Source organism: Camarhynchus parvulus, chromosome 4 (genome assembly GCF_901933205.1).
Source record: "Camarhynchus parvulus chromosome 4, STF_HiC, whole genome shotgun sequence".
Classification (NCBI taxonomy): domain Eukaryota; kingdom Metazoa; phylum Chordata; class Aves; order Passeriformes; family Thraupidae; genus Camarhynchus; species Camarhynchus parvulus.
The window spans coordinates 622,501-639,797 of record NC_044574.1 but is presented as its reverse complement, the minus strand read 5'-3'; the positions used below and the strand labels follow the sequence as shown (position 1 = coordinate 639,797).

Genomic DNA, 17,297 nt, shown 5'->3' with positions numbered 1-17,297 from the left:
ATGGGAAGACTTGGGTCTGGTGGGTTACAGGTGAGGAGGAGGACAGTGAAAGAAATACAGAATCATGGGATGGTTTGGGTTAGAAGGGACCATGAAGATCATCCAGGGACACCTTCCCCTGTCCCAGGCTGCTCCAAGCCCCGATGTCCAGCCTGGCCTTGGGCACTTGAGGAGCCCCGGGGCAGCCACAGCAGCTCTGGGCACCTGTGCCAGGGCCTGCCCCCTCGGTGCTCCCCCCGTGCTGCATCCCTGTATCCCCGTGCCCTGTGATGCCAGCCCAGTGCAGCCCATGGACCTGCAGCCCCGAAGTGCAGCTGGTGTCACTGGTGTGGGTCCAGGGTGAGCCCCGGGAGAGTGAAAACCCAGCTCGATCTCCAGAGTCTTTATTCAACACCGACTCATAAAATAGCTCTTTACACGCTTGGCTGGGGGTCGTTTCTCTGTAATTCTTTAAATACACATTGTTTACACTTGCCAAAGTTTCAAAGCAACAACATCAAAGTGCGTCTACAGGTGAGAGTTCCAACCAAAGTGCTAAACCCGCGGGCTGCCGGCCGGAGCTGGCCCTGCTGCCCAGCCCTGCCCTGCCCTGGCACAGCTCACACCACGCCCGGTTTAGCATCCAGGGAGCACGGGGTGGGGGCAGGAAGGGATGTTTGGTTCTCCAGACACTGGCACATCGCTGCAGAAAGACTAAAATAGACCTAAATTTATAGAGAGTTAAAAAAATAACTTGGGAGGGAGGCCAGGGGAAGCTCTGGGGAGGGGAGGTCGCTGTACACCGCTGCCGTCCAGGGCTGTAGGGAATGATTCCAGTTCCTGATTTCTATATTCTCTGCACTGATTATCTCCTCTGATTATCTCGAAGCAACTGTGCATCGCCCCCTCGCTTCCCAAAAACTGCCCCACACCATTGCACCCACTTGTCCCCGGCCCCAACCTGCCTCGTTGCCCTCCACGGGCTCAATCCCGAGGCTGCATTAGAAAATCCCTTTTTTTTCCTTGCTTTTGGGCAGTGTTCCCTCTTTGCTGCTGCAGCAGCTTTCCCTCAGTGCTCTCCCACCCTCCCCAGGGATTATTTTGCCTCCCACGGCTTGGGAAGGTCACCACCTCACAAAACCCTGTAATGCTTCACAACAAACCAGCTCTGCTTCCCAACATCTCCCTGCTGCCTGGGATTTTTTCCCTTTTAAAGCACTTTCTCATTTGGCACCAATTCCCAAATGCTTTTGCTGCACCCCAATCCGCTGTTTCTCACCCCAAAATGAGGCTGAAGCAATGCTCCAGCTCCTGCGCTGGGCTGTCCCCTAAAAGCTGAAGGAAAACATCTGTTAACCACTTCAGGAGCCATGACCAACGCTTCTCCTGCTTTGTTTTTGTTCTGCTTTCCCTAAATCCAGGCTCTTTTGGGGGATCCAGACCCGCCCCTGCCATGGCTGTGCCTGTGGTGGCAGCAGGGACCAGGGCACACAGCAAGAAGAGGGACAGAGAGGGTTAAAACCCTGGCGGGCAGAGCCAGCCTGGGGGTCCCTTTCCCCCAGTCCCTGACACCCGGGAGCCCCAAGGCACAGGGACAAGGCAGGGGAGGCCCCTGGTCCCCAGAGCATCCCTGCGGCTGGGAGTGAGGGGAATGAGTGAAATCCAACCCAGGGGACACAAACCCAGGGATTTGGGGTGGCTTTGGCCCCCGAGCTGCCTTTGGTGAGGTTGTTCCTCCTGAAATCCCTGACCGGCGCCCAAACTCAGGGCAAGGGGAATGCTGGCGATGTCAGCCATGGGGAAACTTTGGGAAAACCATTAGAAAAGGAATAAATCTCCCCAGAGCTGGTCCTGCAGGAGCCAGGCTCAGAACCACTGTCCATCCAGCCCCTGCCAGCTCTGGCCATGGCTGTGACCCCAGTCCTGCCCCTGGATCCCTGGATTTCACTGGGATTGTCATCGCAGAGCCCCTCTGGCACTTCTCATCGGGGCTGAGCTGAACGCGCTCTGTGGCTTGAAGGCTTTCCCAGGAAATTCGGCATTTCTGGCTGTTCCCATCGCTTCCAGAGGAAATGGGGCCGAGGCTCCGGTGAATCCAGGGTGAATCCAGGCTGAATCCAGAGTGAATCCAGAGTGAATCCAGAGCTGAATCCAGGGTGAATCCAGAGCTGAATCCAGAGCTGAATCCAGGGTGAATCCAGGGTGAATCCAGAGCTGAATCCAGGGTGAATCCAGGCTGAATCCAGAGTGAATCCAGAGCTGAATCCAGGGTGAATCCAGAGCTGAATCCAGGGTGAATCCAGGCTGAATCCAGGCTGAATCCAGGGTGAATCCAGAGCTGAATCCAGGGTGAATCCAGGGTGAATCCAGAGTGAATCCAGGCTGAATCCAGAGCTGAATCCAGGGTGAATCCAGAGTGAATCCAGAGCTGAATCCAGGGTGAATCCAGGCTGAATCCAGGCTGAATCCAGGGTGAATCCTAGGTGAATCCAGGGTGAATCCAGGGTGAATCCGAGGTGAATCCAGAGTGAATCCAGGGTGAATCCAGGCTGAATCCAGGCTGAATCCAGGGTGAATCCAGGGTGAATCCAGGGTGAATCCAGAGCTGAATCCAGAGCTGAATCCAGAGCTGAATCCAGGCTGAATCCAGGTGAATCCGGGGTGAATCCAGAGCTGAATCCAGAGTGAATCCAGGCTGAATCCAGAGCTGAATCCAGAGCTGAATCCAGAGCTGAATCCAGGTGAATCCGGAGTGAATCCAGGACCAGGGCCAGCGGGGCCGCAGCCTCCCGCGGGGATGGGGCCTTGGGGGGCCACACCCGTGCAGGACAGGGCAGGGGAAGCAGCACGGGCAGGATCCGTCTGACACTTCAGAGCCCTTAATGAGCTCGTTAACAAGCTGGGCAATTAGGAGCCACCAGGAGGGCCCCCTCCTTCCCACCACTCCTGTCACTGTGCCAGCCGCCTTCATCCCCAGCCGAGGAGGAGGAGGAGGATGAGGAAGGGATCCATTCAAGCCCAAGTGGAACAGGGAGAAACCCCCACTTTCCATCTTCTAATCCTTGAACCAGCTCAAGGTCTTGTGTCACCAGAGGATTTGTGTAAAACCGTGGCTTTGCTGAGCTGGGTTTTCCAGGAATGCCCCGAGCAGAGGTGAGGGTTTGGTCTGCTCCTGGGGATGCACCAAGAACACAGGACAGGCTCTTGAGGATCCACCAGGAACCCAGGAGAGGCTCCTTGGGATGCACCAGGAACCCAGGAGAGGCTCCTGCCGTGCCTCCAAAGCCCCGTGGGCAGCACAGGGATGGGGGTGTCACAGGGTCACCAATGCCACCACACACACAGCCAATGACCCCTTCTTCTGGCACAGAAGGTTTCTCTGAGTCCTCACACCTCCCCTCCCTCCATCTCCTCATCCTCGCCCTCCCCACGGCCCAGGAGCCAGGAAAGGCTCCAGGCACACCTGGAGCAGCCACCTCCAGGCTTGGGCACCCCTCTGGGCCACGAGAGTCTTTTAGCATAGAGTGTATAAACATGCTGAGTATATAATTTTCCTTTAAAATCTTTTTTTTTCCTTCTTCTCTTTATAGAAATAAATAGGTACTTTGTTTTGTTTTTGTTTGTAAGGGATTCCACGAGTCCCTGCGCTGTGGTGCTGCCATCTCCACTGGGCCATGCTCCTGCTCCAGATGGTCCCAGGGGGTTGTAGCTCCGCTGGGTGGTTTTTGCTGCTCAGGGCATCCCTTGCTCCTCTTGCCCCTGGGTTAGGAGTGTGCCAGGCTCCCTGGGGTGGAGGTGAACCCACGGTGGGCATGGCAGGGAGCTCACCCATGGGACCTGGGGGTGCAGGAGCTTCTCGCAGGCGTTTCTGGGCTCCCACATTTTGTGCATTCAGGAACAGCCTTCTCCTGGAAAGCTGCATGGGACGGGGAGCAGGGGCGCTTCCCACGGGGCTGTGGCCACAAAACCCCAACCCTGCTGCAGGGCAGGCAGGATGGAGGGAGGCTGAAGGGTCTCGAGCTGCCTCCAGCCCCACCAGCCTCGGCGATTTGGGGTGATTTTCCGTGCTCTGGGGATCCCCACGGGCTGTGTGGCAGCCCCAGCTGAGGTCAGCGGCTCTTGTGCCACGGCTGAGGGACGTGGTGCTGGATCCGCAGCCCGCTCCCTCCTGGGGGGATGCTCCACGGGAGGGCTGGCCAGGGGACAGGCTCTGGGAGCTGTCCCCTCCCAGGCAGGCTGGCCAGCAGGCACCACAACCTGCAGGGCTGGCCCAGAGAAGAGGGAGAAGCCCCAGACCCACCGTCCCAGTCGCTTCCTCTCCGCTCAGCACGGTGGGTCCAAGGGCAGGGGCTGGGCTGTGGGTAAGGCCGGGCTGTCCCCACTGCTGGCAGTGCTCTGGTGGTGTCACCTCCTGGCACCTCCTCCCCGGCGTGGAGGAACGACATGCCTGACCCTGCTGGATGCCTTTCCAAAGCCGTTTCCCGTGGAAAAAGGATAATTTGGGGATGATGATGATGTCCTTGCAGGCTGAGGACACTCAGAAGAAAAATCAGATTTAGAAAACGGTGGCTGTAGGTAAGGGTCAGCCAGGGCTGTTGGTTGGGGCTGTTCCCAGGATCATTTCAGGATGTTCTGGCCAGGGTTTCTCCTTCAGGCTGCTGGGGAAGGCAAACGTGGGTGTCCTGTGACAGTCTCTCTCTCCACATGGGACCCTTGACCCCAGATGGAGCCTGGGGATGGTGGGACAGGGGCGTGACCCGTGTTTCCTGGTGGATGAGGATCTGGAGATGCTTTATTGCCTTGGCAGGAGGGTTTGGAGGAGAGGAGGTGGGGCTGGAGCCCTCTGGAGGAGCGCCCATCTCTCCTGGTGTCCTGTGGCTGCCCGAGGTGCAGCTCTGCTCCCGGCCGTGTGCTCTGCTGCCTCCTGGGAGCGTTATCCCAGCTCCGGGTGCCCCTGTGCCAAATCCCAAAGGAAAGCAGCAGAACCGCCGCGGAATGCAGGGGGAGGAGCAGCCCCTTCCCAGGCCAGGCCCAGCCCCGGGGCTGCAGTGGCCAGCCCAGCCCCAGAAGCAGGGATCCCCACGCAGAGTTCAGCACAGCATCCGTCCCCAGACGCACATCCTCGGCGAGGAGCAGCTGCAGGGCTGCACAGCCATCCTGCTGCTGGCAGAGAGCACGGCCCTCCTCTGGGGACAGCCAAAACTTGTCCTTGAGTAGCACCTTGTCACCCGGGATGGCCCCAAGGGCTGCGGGAGTTCGGGGTTCCTGCTGCCCGAGCCGGGGTTCCCGTCCGGCCCCGCGGCGCTCGGGGCAGAGCAGGGAATGTGCTTTGGGCTCCCTGAAGGGCTAACAGCCTCCCTCCACCTTGATGTGTAAGATCTTGGAGAAGCCGGGTCTTTTCCTCAGGGCCTGCAACAGGAGGAGCAGACAGAGGGGTTGGGGGGAGCCAGCAGGGCCACTGATCCATGGGGAGGGGAAAGAACACCCCAAATCCTGCCATGGGGTAAGGGAGGGACAGGGAATGCCCCAAATCCTGCCATGGGGTAAGGGGAGGACAGGGAACGCCCCAAATCCTGCCATGGGGTGAGGGGAGCACAGGGAATGCCCCAAATCCTGCCATGGGGTGAGGAACAGGGGAATGCCCCAAATCCTGCCATGGGGTGAGGAACAGGGGAATGCCCCAAATCCTGCCATGGGGTAAGGGAGGGACAGGGGAACGCCCCAAATCCTGTCATGGGGTGAGGGGGGGACAGGGAATGCCCCAAATCCTGCCATGGGGTGAGGAACAGGGGAATGCCCCAAATCCTGCCATGGGGTGAGGGGAGCACAGGGAATGCCCCAAATCCTGCCATGGGGTAAGGGAGGGACAGGGGAACGCCCCAAATCCTGCCATGGGGTGAGGGGAGCACAGGGAATGCCCCAAATCCTGTCATGGGGTAAGGGGAGCACAGGGAATGCCCCAAATCCTGCCATGGGGTGAGGAAGGGGAAAGGAACACCCCAAATCCTGCCATGGGGTGAGGGAGGGGAAAGGAACACCCCAAATCCTGCCATGGGGTGAGGGAGGGACAGGGGAATGCCCCAAATCTGGGCATGGGAGAGGGGCAAGGGAGGGACAGGGGAATCCCTGCCATGGGAAGGACACAGCACAAGGGAAGGAGAGGGGGGAACACCGCAAATCCCTGCCTTGGGAAGGGCATGGGGTGAGGGAGAGAGAAGGGAACCCCTGCCTTGGGAAGGGCACAGGACAAGGGAAGGAAGGGGGGACATCTCCAATCCCTGCCCCAGGGGAGACACAGGATGAGGAAAGGAGAGAGGGAGCATCATCTCACATCCCTGCCAGGGGAAGGAAACAGGTGAGGGAGGGAGAGGGGGACACTTCTGCCCCTGCCACGGGAAGGACACAGGGCTGGTGCCACCCTGGGAGCTGGGGCTGGGCTCCTTTACCTGCAGTTTGTTCACCATTTCTTCAAACATCTTCCTGGCCTCGGGGCTGTGGGGCTCCTTGAAGTAGTCCACAATGCCCACCTGCACCACGATGGATTTCAGGTTCCTGCACACACCTGGGGGCACAGAGAGCACCTGGATCTCCTCCCCTGGGCCAGCAGGGACCCCAGATCCCCCCTGAGCTCCTCAAGGCCACGTGTGTGGGGACTCCTCTCCCTGAGGATGGAGGAGGCCTGGCCAGGGTCTGGGCAGGGGGACCATGGGCTGTGAGGTGGCCCCTGGCTGCCCTGCCCTGTCACTATGAGGTTTTTTGAAAAATCTTCTTTGCCAGGATTTTTCTCCTGAGAAGCTGAGAAGCCTCAGAAACGAAATGTAAAGAATGATCTGATTGCTTGGAATGTGGTCTGGAGGCTGCTCATCAGCAGGTGCATCTTTGATTGGTTCCATGTGAATTGTGTTGACTTAATGACCAATCCCAGTCCAGCTGTGTGGGACTCTCTGGTCAGCCACAAGATTTTTATTATTCATTCCTTTCTAGCCTTCTGAGGTATCCTTTGTATTTCTTTAGCATAGTTTCAGTATATCATTGATATGATGTGATGTGATGTGATAATTATAATATAATATAATATAATATAATATAATATAATATAATATAATATAATATAATATAATATAATATAATATAATATAATATAATATAATATAATATAATATAATATAATATAATATAATATAATATAATATAATATAATATAATATATCAGCCTGCTGAGAACATGGAGTCAAATTCTCATCTCTCCCCTCACGCTGAGGATCTCCCAGCACCACACCCTCCCAAACTGGTGATGTCCCACTCCCCTGGGCATCCCTGACTCTGCCACCCTCAGGGGTGGGCTCCAGCATTGCAGCCATGGCCAGCCGAGCTGTGACCCCCAGGACAGGCCCTGCTGGGGCTCTGCACCTCCTGCCCTGGCCAATGCCTTCAGGTGTGTCACAAACATCGAGGATTGGTTACCCTGGGGCCATGGAGGGAGCATCTCCATCCTCCCCATGGCCAAGGCAAGACCAGCCCTCCCCGGCCCATCCCTGGTGGGGGATGCTGATGCCCAGAGAGCTCCCAGCAGGTGCCAGCGCCAGCAGCTGCCGTGGGTGGCTCTGGGCGCCAGGCCATGCCCTGGCACTGGTACTCACTGTTGAAGTGCAGCAGGGCCTTGGGGGTCACCGGCGTGGAGGTGAGCACCAGCATCTCGAGCCCCTTGAGCCCCTCCCGGCACACCTCAGCCGCCACCTCCTGGTTGATCTCGGCCACGTGGTCCAGCTCCAGCACCTGCAGCCTCATGCAGTTCCGGGCTGGGGGACACCACAGCCATCAGCACCACGGGCAGGGAGCAGGACAGCCCGGGGCTACCAGGGGCACCCACGGAGCTTGGGCTGCGTGGCCTTCTGCACAGGGACCCCAGGGAGCACCTCCCTGCCCTGTCCTTGTCCCTTCAGAGCAGGAGGGAGGGGCTGCCCGGGGAGGGTTGGAGTCCCCACCCCTGGAGGTGTCCAGGGAATGCCTGGAGGTGGCACTCAGTGCCCTGGGCTGGTGACATGGTGGGCATTGGGCACAGGGAGGCTTGGTGACCCCAGAGCTCCTTCCCAAGCCCAGTGACCCATTGTGTGACCCGTGATTGTGAGTGCTGGGCTGGGCACAGGGTGGGCATGGGGCACAGGGTGGGCATGGGGCACAGAGTGGGCATGGGGACAGGGTGGGCATGGGGCACAGGGTGGGCATGGGGACAGGGTGGGCATGGGGACAGGGTGGGTTGGTGGCCCTATTAGTCCTTCCCAAGCCCAGTGCCCCATTGTGTGACCCATGATCCTGAGTGCTGGGCTGGGCACAAGGTGGGCATTTGGGCACAGGGTGGGCATTGGGCACAGGGTGGGCTGGTGCCCCAGAGACCTTTTCCAGCCCAGTGACCCGTTTTGTGATCCCATGATCTCAAGTGCTGGGCTGGGGACAGGCTGGGCATTGGGCACAGGGTGTGTTGGTGGCCCAGAGCTCCTCCCCAAGCCCAGTGACCCATGATCCCAAGTGCTGGTCTGGGGACAGGATGGCATTGGGCATGGGGTGGGTTGGTGGCCCCAGAGCTCCCTCCCAAACCCAGTGATCTGTTCTGTGACTCATGATCATGAGTGCTGGTCTGGGGACAGGCTGGGCATTGAGGATAGGCTGGGCATTGGGGACAGGCTGGGCATTGGGCACAGGCTGGGCATGGGGCACAGGGTGGGCATGGGGCACAGGGTATGTTGGTGATCCCAGAGCTCCCTCCCCAGCCCAGGGACTCATTCTGTAACCCGTGATCCTGAGTTTCCTGGGCATGGGGCACAGGCTGGGCATGGGGCACAGGCTGGGCATTGGGGACAGGCTGGGCATTGGGCACAGGCTGGGCATGGGGGCACAGGGTATGGGCGATCCCAGAGCTCCCCAGCCCAGGATTCTGTAACCCGTGATCTGGTTTGGGCATGGGGCTGGGGGTGGGGGCGTGGGGCACAGGCTGGGCATTGGGCACAGGGTGGGCATGGGGCACAGGTGCATGGGGCACAGGGGCATGGGGCACAGGGTGTGTTGATGACCCCAGACTCCTCCCCAGCCCAGTGACCCAGGGTCCCAGCAGTGCCATGACCATGGCCCCAGACTCCTCCCCATCCCAGTGACCCAGGGTCCCAGCAGTGCCCAGTGACCATGGCCCCAGACTCCTCCCCATCCCAGTGACCCAGGGTCCCAGCAGTGCCTACTGACCATGGCCCCAGAGCTCCCTCCCCATCCCAGTGACCCAGGGTCCCAGCAGTGCCCAGTGACCATGGCCCCAGAGCTCCTCCCCAGCCCAGTGACCCAGGGTCCCAGCAGTGCCCAGTGACCATGGCCCCAGACTCCTCCCCAGCCCAGTGACCCAGGGTCCCAGCAGTGCCTATGACCATGGCCCCAGAGCTCCTCCCCAGCCCAGTGACCCATCAGTCCTACCTAGGGAGGCCAGCCCCTGCAGGCCACAGCCGGCGCCGCCGACGCCGAACGCGCGCAGGTGGGGCCAGCAGCGCCCGATCATCTGCAGGCAGCGGTTGCTGAAGCGGGTGGGCTGCTGGCTGGGGACACAGGGACAACAGCGGGGGTGGCACGGCCGCCCACCCCCCCGGCACTGCCAAGAGGGGCTGCACCCAGAGCTCTCCCACCCCAGCACCTGGGGGTCACCCGGGGTGTCCCTGCATGGGCACTGCCTGGGCTGGGCTGGCCCTGGGACAGGGCAGCTCCGTGTGCCCAGCGCCCAAACCTTGCCCAGAGCACCTGGGGCTGCCCCTGGGGCCCCGGCAGTGCCCCAGGCCGGGCTGGAGTGGCTTGGGGCACCCTGGGACAGTGGGAGGTGTCCCTGCCATGGCAGGGGTGGCACTGGACAGTGTTTAAGGTTTCTTCCAACCCAAACCATCCCAGGATTCTGTGATTCCACCCTTGGAGACCCAAATCAGGCCCTGAACTTGCAGGGATCAAAGCAGCAGCAGGGCCTGGGCCTCTGGCTCAGGTGGAGAAGCCACGTGCCATGTGCTGCTCCCCCAGGGCACACAGGAGCCACCAGGCTGTGACACCCGGGGGTGACATCGCCTGGGGGTCACATCCCCTGAGGTGACATCCCCTGGGGGTGACATCCCCTAGGGGTGACATCCTGGGGGTGACATCCTGGGGGTGACATCCTCTGGGGGTGACATCCTCTGGGGGTGACATCCTCTGGGGTGACATCCTGGGGGTGACATCCCCTGAGGGTGACATCCCGGGGGTGACATCCCCTGGGGGTGACATCCCCTGAGCACTGACATCCCCTGGAGGTGACATCCTCTGGGTGTGACATCCTGGGGGTGACATCCCCTGGGGGTGACATCCCGGGGGTGACATCCCCTGGGGGTGACATCCTCTGGGGGTGACATCCCCTGAGCACTGACATCCCTGGAGGGAATCGGTGACTCCCCTGGGGTGACATCCTGGGGTGAACTCTGGGGGTGAATCCTGAGCATGAATCCTGGAGTGAATCCTGGGGAATCTGGGGGAATTGGGTGAATGGGGACATTGGGTGTGATTATGTGACCTGGTAGGTAGAAGAATGCCATGGCCATGCACAGTGCCCAGGGCCTGTCCCGAGGCACAGCTCCTGCTGTGTGAGCCATCAGCTCCTGAGCACCCAGACGCTGTGGGGTGCACATGAGGCTCCAGCAGCATCTCCCCAAAGTGCTTTCCCAAAACGAGAGCAGCTGCTGTGCCCCCCAGGCAGTGCCAGCCTCCCAACAACACCCAGGCCCTGCAGGGCTGCTGCTGCTGCTGGGCAGGGAGAGCTCAGCCCGGCCTTTGGTGCTCAGTGCCCCTCCCAGACCCAGCACAGATCCCTTTCACCTGGACGTCAGCAGCCTCCCTGGAGCACTCCAGCTCAGCAGGGAGGTGCAGACACCCAGCACTCCCAGTTTGCACAGGCAGGGAGGGAATGAGCTCCTGAACCATGGCCTGGGCTCCAGGACTGCTCCTCGCGCCATGGAGACCCCCCCTAAGCAAATCAGGTTCTGGCAGAACCTTTCCAGCTCAGTGGTGCCCCTCACACTCAGTGTGGCCTCCTCCTAACCCAATTCCACCCCTGGCAGCACCCAGGCCAGGCTGGAGTGGCTTGGGGCACCCTGGGACACTGGGAGGTGTCCCTGCCACGGCAGGGGTGGCCCTGGGTGTGTCCCTGCCCGCCCAGCCCGTTCCCAGGCCTTACCAGGGATGCAGAGGTGCGACCTGCAGGGAGATGATGTCCCTGCAGCCTGCTCCCAGGGCCCAGATCACCTCATGGCCCACGGGGTCCGTGGAGCTCCTGCAACAACACACGGGACACGTGGTGGCCCCAGGAGCAGCAGTGCCACCCTGGGCTGGGGCTGCATCCCCCCAGGAGCACCCAGGGGTGCCAGGCTGGGCATCATTTACAGCCCTGGAGCACCCAGAGGTGCCAGTCTGGGCATTATTTACAGCCCTGGAGCTGCCCCTGGAGCAGCCAGCCCAGCAGGACCCTGTGCAGGAGGGCTGGAGCATTCCCACCTGGAATGGTGCAGGGGCAGGAGGGGGGGGGGAAGAGGGGACATGCAAGTGCAGGGATGAAGGGGGGTGGATGAAGGAGAAGTTGAACATGGAAGGTTCTGGGGGTGAAGAGGGGGATGAGGGATGAAGGAGAGGTTGAACATGGAAGGTTCTGGAGGTGAAGAGGGGGATGAGGGATGAAGGAGAAGTTGAACATGGAAGGTGCTGGAGGTGAAGAGGGGAAGCAGGGAGGAAGGAGAGGTTGAACATGGAAGGTTCTGGAGGTGCACCTCCCACATGCCAAGGTGACAAGTGACTGGCTGAGGCTGCCAGGCCGTGTGTCCCTGCAGGGGACAGAGCCTGTCCCTGTCCCTGCAGTCACACTGCGTTGGTGTCCCTTGCCACCTCCTGGCTGGGATGGGGACAGTGCCAGGGCTGGAAGGACACCTCATCCAGGGGCAGGGGCTGTTCCGTGGCCTCTGTCCCCGCTCTGTGGCAGTGCCACCGTGGCTGTAGGTGGCTCTTGGCCAAATGTTCCTGCAGGGGTTTGCTGTGGCTCCTCCTTGGTGTCCTTGGAGGTACCAGGAGAGGCCCCTGGGACCTGGGCAGGACTGGGGCAGGTGTGGGTTTGTCGTGAGCTGGGCTGGAGCCCAGCTTTGGGGAGAGGTGCCAGAGAGCACCACCCTGATGCCACCAGCCCAAACAGTCCCCAGGCTGTGCCACCACACCAAGAACCTCCCAGGGACTGAGGCCACGCTTCCCAAGTGCCAGCGTCCCACTTCAGAACTAAAACTAAGGCTGGGTGTTATCTGGAGTGCCTCACACCTCTGTGCTGGAGCAGGGTGCCAAGAGCAGCAGGTTTAATCCGAGCCTGAGTCACAGCACAGCTCAGGATGTGCCAGGAGAGCTCAGGCTCGCTCTGCTGCCCTGGCAACAGCCAAAGGAGCAGCCCTGGAGTCCAACCTGGCAGCTCTGGGCTGTCTCCTGTCTCGTGGTGTGGGTCAGAGCCGGCTCTGGGCTCCTGGGGGTCACGCCAGGGGAGTGGCCGGATGTGCTTTCCCACTGGAGGATTCTCTGTCCTGCCTGCATGAGGAGCAGACACCAAGGCTGAGGTGGTTGTGTGCAGGTGCAGCAGAGCCAGGATCATCCTCCTGGAGGGTGGAGGGAAGGCCAATCCTGTCTCCACAGGTGGCCAAAACTAAGGAGTGCCCAGTGATGCCCTCCAGGACCTGTGACCTCCTCCAGGGTCACCGTGTCCTGTGTCCTTGACCTCAGGCAAGGTGTCCAAGCTGCATCTTAGCTCTCCCCTGGCAGAGCTGTTCCTCCCTCGCAGGAGAGAGGGACCCTGAGCCTCTTCTCTGCACTAGGATCCTTCACCAGGGGTGACAGCCAGCTGGGACCTCACTGGGCTCCTCCTCCTCACCCTTCTCTGCCACAAAGTGCTGCCTCCTTGCCAAGCCCCCGGCCCATCCAGCCGGGGTAGATCAGTAACGGGATGGTGGGGATGGAGCTGGAAGTGAAACACCTGCATGGGAGCAGCCTGGAAGGGATGGGAGCTGCGGGGACAGCTGCCACTGGGGGGGGACACTGGGGACACTGGACAGGCAGGTCCTTTGTCCCTGGGCAGGTGGGCTGTGCTCTGCCAGGGAAGGGAGGTGATCCCAGCACACCCCATGGGTGTCCCCAGCCCTGTCCCCGTGGGTGCCCCCAGCCCTGTCCCCGTGGTGTCCCCAGCCCTGTCCCCGTGGTGTCCCCAGCCCTGTCACCATGGTGCCCCCAGCCCTGTCCCCGTGGGTGCCCCCAGCCCTGTCCCCGTGGGTGCCCCCAGCCCTGTCCCCGTGGTGTCCCCAGCCCTGTCCCCATGGTGTTCCCAGCCCTGTCCCCGTGGGTGCCCCCAGCCCTGTCCCCGTGGGTGCCCCCAGCCTGCCTGGTGTCCCCAGCCCTGTCACCATGGTGTCCCCAGCCCTGTCCCTGTGCTCTGCCAGGGAACGGGGATGATCCCAGCCCTGTCCCTGTGGGTGCTCCTAGTGCTGTCTCCTGGTGTCCCCAGCCCTGTCCCTTGCTGTGCTGGCACTAGCAGCCATGCTCACCGGTAGGTGACGGCCTGCTGGTGTCCCGCAGCCCTGTCCCCTGGTGTCCCCAGCCCTGTCCCCTGGTGTCCCCAGCCCTGTCCCTTGCTGTGCTGGCACTAGCAGCCATGCTCACCGGTAGGTGACGGCCTGCAGGGCGCGGCAGTAGCAGCTGGCCAGCCAGAGCGAGCGGTCGGTCAGCACGTTGGGGCAGTGCGAGATGCGCAGGATCAGCAGGTTGCTGCCCGTGGCCTTCAGCAGCGACTCCAGCCCCGCCTCCAGGCAGCCCCTGCCAGGACAGAGCCAGCATCAGGAACCCTGCCCACCCTCCCTGTGACCGGCCCAGGAGGGGGACACGGCCCACGGGCACCCCCGGCTCTGGGACACCCCAATCCCACAGCAGATTTGGAGTTTGTCGTGGAAATGGATGTTGGGGTTTAGAGAGCTGCAGCAGCAGCCCTGAGGAGCAGCAGCTCCGGCTGTGGGAGGGGACACGGGGACACGGGGACAGGGGGACACGGGGACATGGGGACACAGGGACAGGGAGACACAGGGACAGGGGGACACGGGGACATGGGGACACAGGGACAGGGAGACACAGGGACATGGGGACACGGGGACAGGGGACACGGGGACAGGGAACACGGGAACAGGAGACACAGGGACAGGGGGACACGGGGACAGGGGAACATGAGGACAGGGGGACACGGGGACAGGGGGATACGGGGACAGGGGGACACAGGGACAGGGGGACAGGGGAACTCACCGTGTGCTCTTCATGTAATCCTCCTTGCTCTCCTTCTTGCCCCGCTGGCGCGGCTTCAGGTTTTGGAGGGTGAGGGAATGCATCTGGGTGCACCACTGGGACAGCATGGCCAGGAACTGGGGCACAGCAGTGGCAGTCACTGCCAGGGACGGCCCAGCACGTCCCACACCACCCACCCCTGGCTGTGCACGCACGTGGCAGAAACGGGTGGAGATGCACACACGAGGCCGTGGCAGAACATGTGCCACAAAATCATGGGCGTGACCACAAACTCATGGGCGTGCCCACTAATTCATGGGTGTGACCACAAACTCATGGGCGTGCCCACTAATTCATGGGTGTGACCACAAAACCATGGGCGTGATCACAAAAGCACATGCAAACCTGTGCCGGCGTGAGCTCCTGTCCTCCAGCATTCACCTGCAACACCTCCAGCACTGGAGCAAGCACCCATCTGTGTCCCCCATGACCGTAATGGCACAACCATCCTGGCCACCAGGGAGCTGCTCACCCAGCTTTACCCTTCTGGAAGAAAGGCTGTGCCCCAGGAGGTGTCACCCCCTCCCCAGTACCTTGGAGGAGACCCTGGCGTTCTCCAGCAGCACCCGTGTCCACACGGCCGGGTGCCGGGCCACGAACTTCCAGTCCTTGCACACCTCGGCCGCGCGCAGCAGGGTCTTGGTGTCCAGGTAGGTGAAGATGCAGAAGAGAGCCGCCCTCATCTTGAGGATCTCGGGGCTGATCACCTCGCTGCAGTGGCCCGGGCTGCCCCGCTCCAGCCGGCACACCTTGCCCCCGGCGCCCTCGGGCCTGCCCGTGGGACACACGGCGTCCGTGGCCACTGGGGAGAACAGCGGGTGAGGGAAGCTCCATCCCCGGGTGAGGGAAGCTCCGTCCCTGTCCCACGGCCTCAGCTGCCCCAGCCTTCCCCTCCCGGCCCCAGGACCTGCTGTGCTCTCACCCCCTTCACCTCCCAGCCCCAAAGACCCCCTGTGCTCTCACCCCCTTCACCTCCCAACCCCAAGACCCTCAGTGCTCTCACCCCCTTCACTTCCCAGCCCCAAAGACCCCCTGTGCTCTCACCCCCTTCACCTCCCGGCCCCAGGACCCCCTGTGCTCTCACCCTTCACCTCCCGGCCCCAAGACCCCCTGTGCTCTCACCCCTTCCCCTCCCAGCCCCAGGACCCTCAGTGCTCTCACCCCTTCACCTCCCAGCCCCAAAGACCCCCTGTGCTCTCACCCTTCACTTCCCGACCCCAAAGACCCTCAGTGCTCTCAGCCCTTACCGCCCCAGGACCCTCAGTGCTCTCACCCCAGCCTCAGTGCTCTCACCCTTCCCCTCACCCCAGGTCTCAGTGTCTACCCCCTTCCTCCAGCCCAAAGACCTGTGCTCTATTCCCTCCCCCAACCTCAGTTACCCTTCCCGCGACCTGTGCTCTACCCTTCCTCCCGACCCCAAAGACCCTCAGTGCTCTCACCGGTCAGGCGGCAGCTGCCGGGTGGTCGGGCCGCGGCGGATCCCGGCCCTCGGGCTCCCAGGTCTGGATGGCCGCGCCCGACACGCGCCGCGCCTCCTCGCCCTCGTTGCTGTTGCGGTAGGGCCGGCGGTGCCAGTTCTGGATGGCCTGGCGCCGCAGCCCCGAGCCCCGCGCCTCCCGCGCCGGGGCGGGGGCCCTCGGCCGTGTCGTCGGTGGGACACGGCTCCGCGCTGTCGCTGTCGTAGCAGCCCGAGCTCTGCGACACCGCCTTGGCCCGGCTCGAGGCCCTGCGGACCGGGATTGTTGTGCTGTGATGTCGGGTTTGCTCAGGTACCCCGGGATTGTTGTGCTGTGATGTAGGTTTGAGTACCCAGGATTGTGTGCTGTGATGTGGGTTTGCTCAGTACGATTGTTGTGCTGTGATGTCGGGTTTGCCTCAGATACCCCGGGATTGCTGTGCTGTGATGTCGGGTTTGCCTCAGATACCCCAGGATTGCTGTGCTGTGTGGGTTTGCCTCAGATACCCCGGGTTTCTCCCTGAACATTCCTTCCCCAGGTGTGTCAGTCACCTCTCCTTTCTCCTCCCTGAGCCCTGCTGAGCACTGTCTGTCAATCCTGGCATTCCAGAGTGAGTGGCAGAATTCAAAGGATGCCCTCTACCCCTGGAGGACATTGGGCCATCCAGGTGTCCTTTGTCCCTTAAGGCCTCCTTCTGTGTCCCTGGTTGGTGGCTCCCTACCCCTTCCCTGCCCCTCTCCCCGGGGTTCAAAAGAGCAGCAGCCACGGGCTCAGGGAGTTCTGTTGGAGCTGGTGCTGCATTCAGAGGCCTGCGGGCCAGGATAAAGCTCTGGATCCAAACCCTGCATCAGAACCGACTCCTTTCCTTCACCATCGCCTTAAAGCTTCTCCACGGAGGTAAACCTGAGCTCTTGCATGCCTGGACTTGTGTCCACGCACCCAGCTGCAGCCCCCAGCTAGCCAAAAGTGTCTGTGGGTGAAACACCACACACCAGCCAGCCAAAAGTGTCTGTGGGTGAAACACCACACACCAGCCAGCCAAAAGTGTCTGTGGGTGAAACACCACACACCCAGCCGGCCCAAAGTGTCTGTGGGGTGAAAACACCACAGTTGCTGCTATTTGGTCAAGCAGCAATGGCCAGACAAGCTATATTGGCAATTATTCCAGTAGGGGATGTCCCAGCTCAGGGCTCGCCGGGGGTGCATCCCTTCCCACCATCCCGTTAAAATCCCGTTAAAATCTTGTTAAAATCCCGAAGTGGCTATATTGGCAATTATTCCAATAGGGGATGTCCCAGCTCAGCACTCGCCGGGTGCACCCCTTCCCACCATCCCATTAAAATCCCGTTAAAATCCCATTAAAATCCTGTTAAATCCCCTTAAAATCCCGTTAAATCCCGGAGGGCAGGGCTGGGCACTCACCCGGTGCTGGAGGAGGAGCGCTGGTTGGCCACGCCGCAGTAGGGA

At 61.2% G+C, this 17,297-nt stretch overlaps 1 protein-coding gene across 1 annotated transcript in view; it reads right to left on the bottom strand.

Annotated features, from left to right (window-relative positions):
* Positions 1-367: 367 nt before the first annotated feature.
* FBXO41 (F-box protein 41) overlaps positions 368-17,297 on the bottom strand; it is a 26,392-nt gene continuing 9,462 nt past the window's right edge. Inside the window, 12 exon segments of the mRNA XM_030948306.1 lie at positions 368-5,388; positions 6,426-6,541; positions 7,620-7,778; positions 9,436-9,554; positions 11,204-11,299; positions 13,705-13,857; positions 14,335-14,450; positions 14,907-15,175; positions 15,813-15,860; positions 15,863-16,005; positions 16,007-16,099; positions 17,253-17,297. The exon segment at positions 17,253-17,297 is cut by the window's right edge and continues 38 nt beyond it. Of these exon segments, the coding sequence (XP_030804166.1) occupies positions 5,326-5,388; positions 6,426-6,541; positions 7,620-7,778; positions 9,436-9,554; positions 11,204-11,299; positions 13,705-13,857; positions 14,335-14,450; positions 14,907-15,175; positions 15,813-15,860; positions 15,863-16,005; positions 16,007-16,099; positions 17,253-17,297 (1,420 nt within the window). The 3' untranslated portion in view covers positions 368-5,325.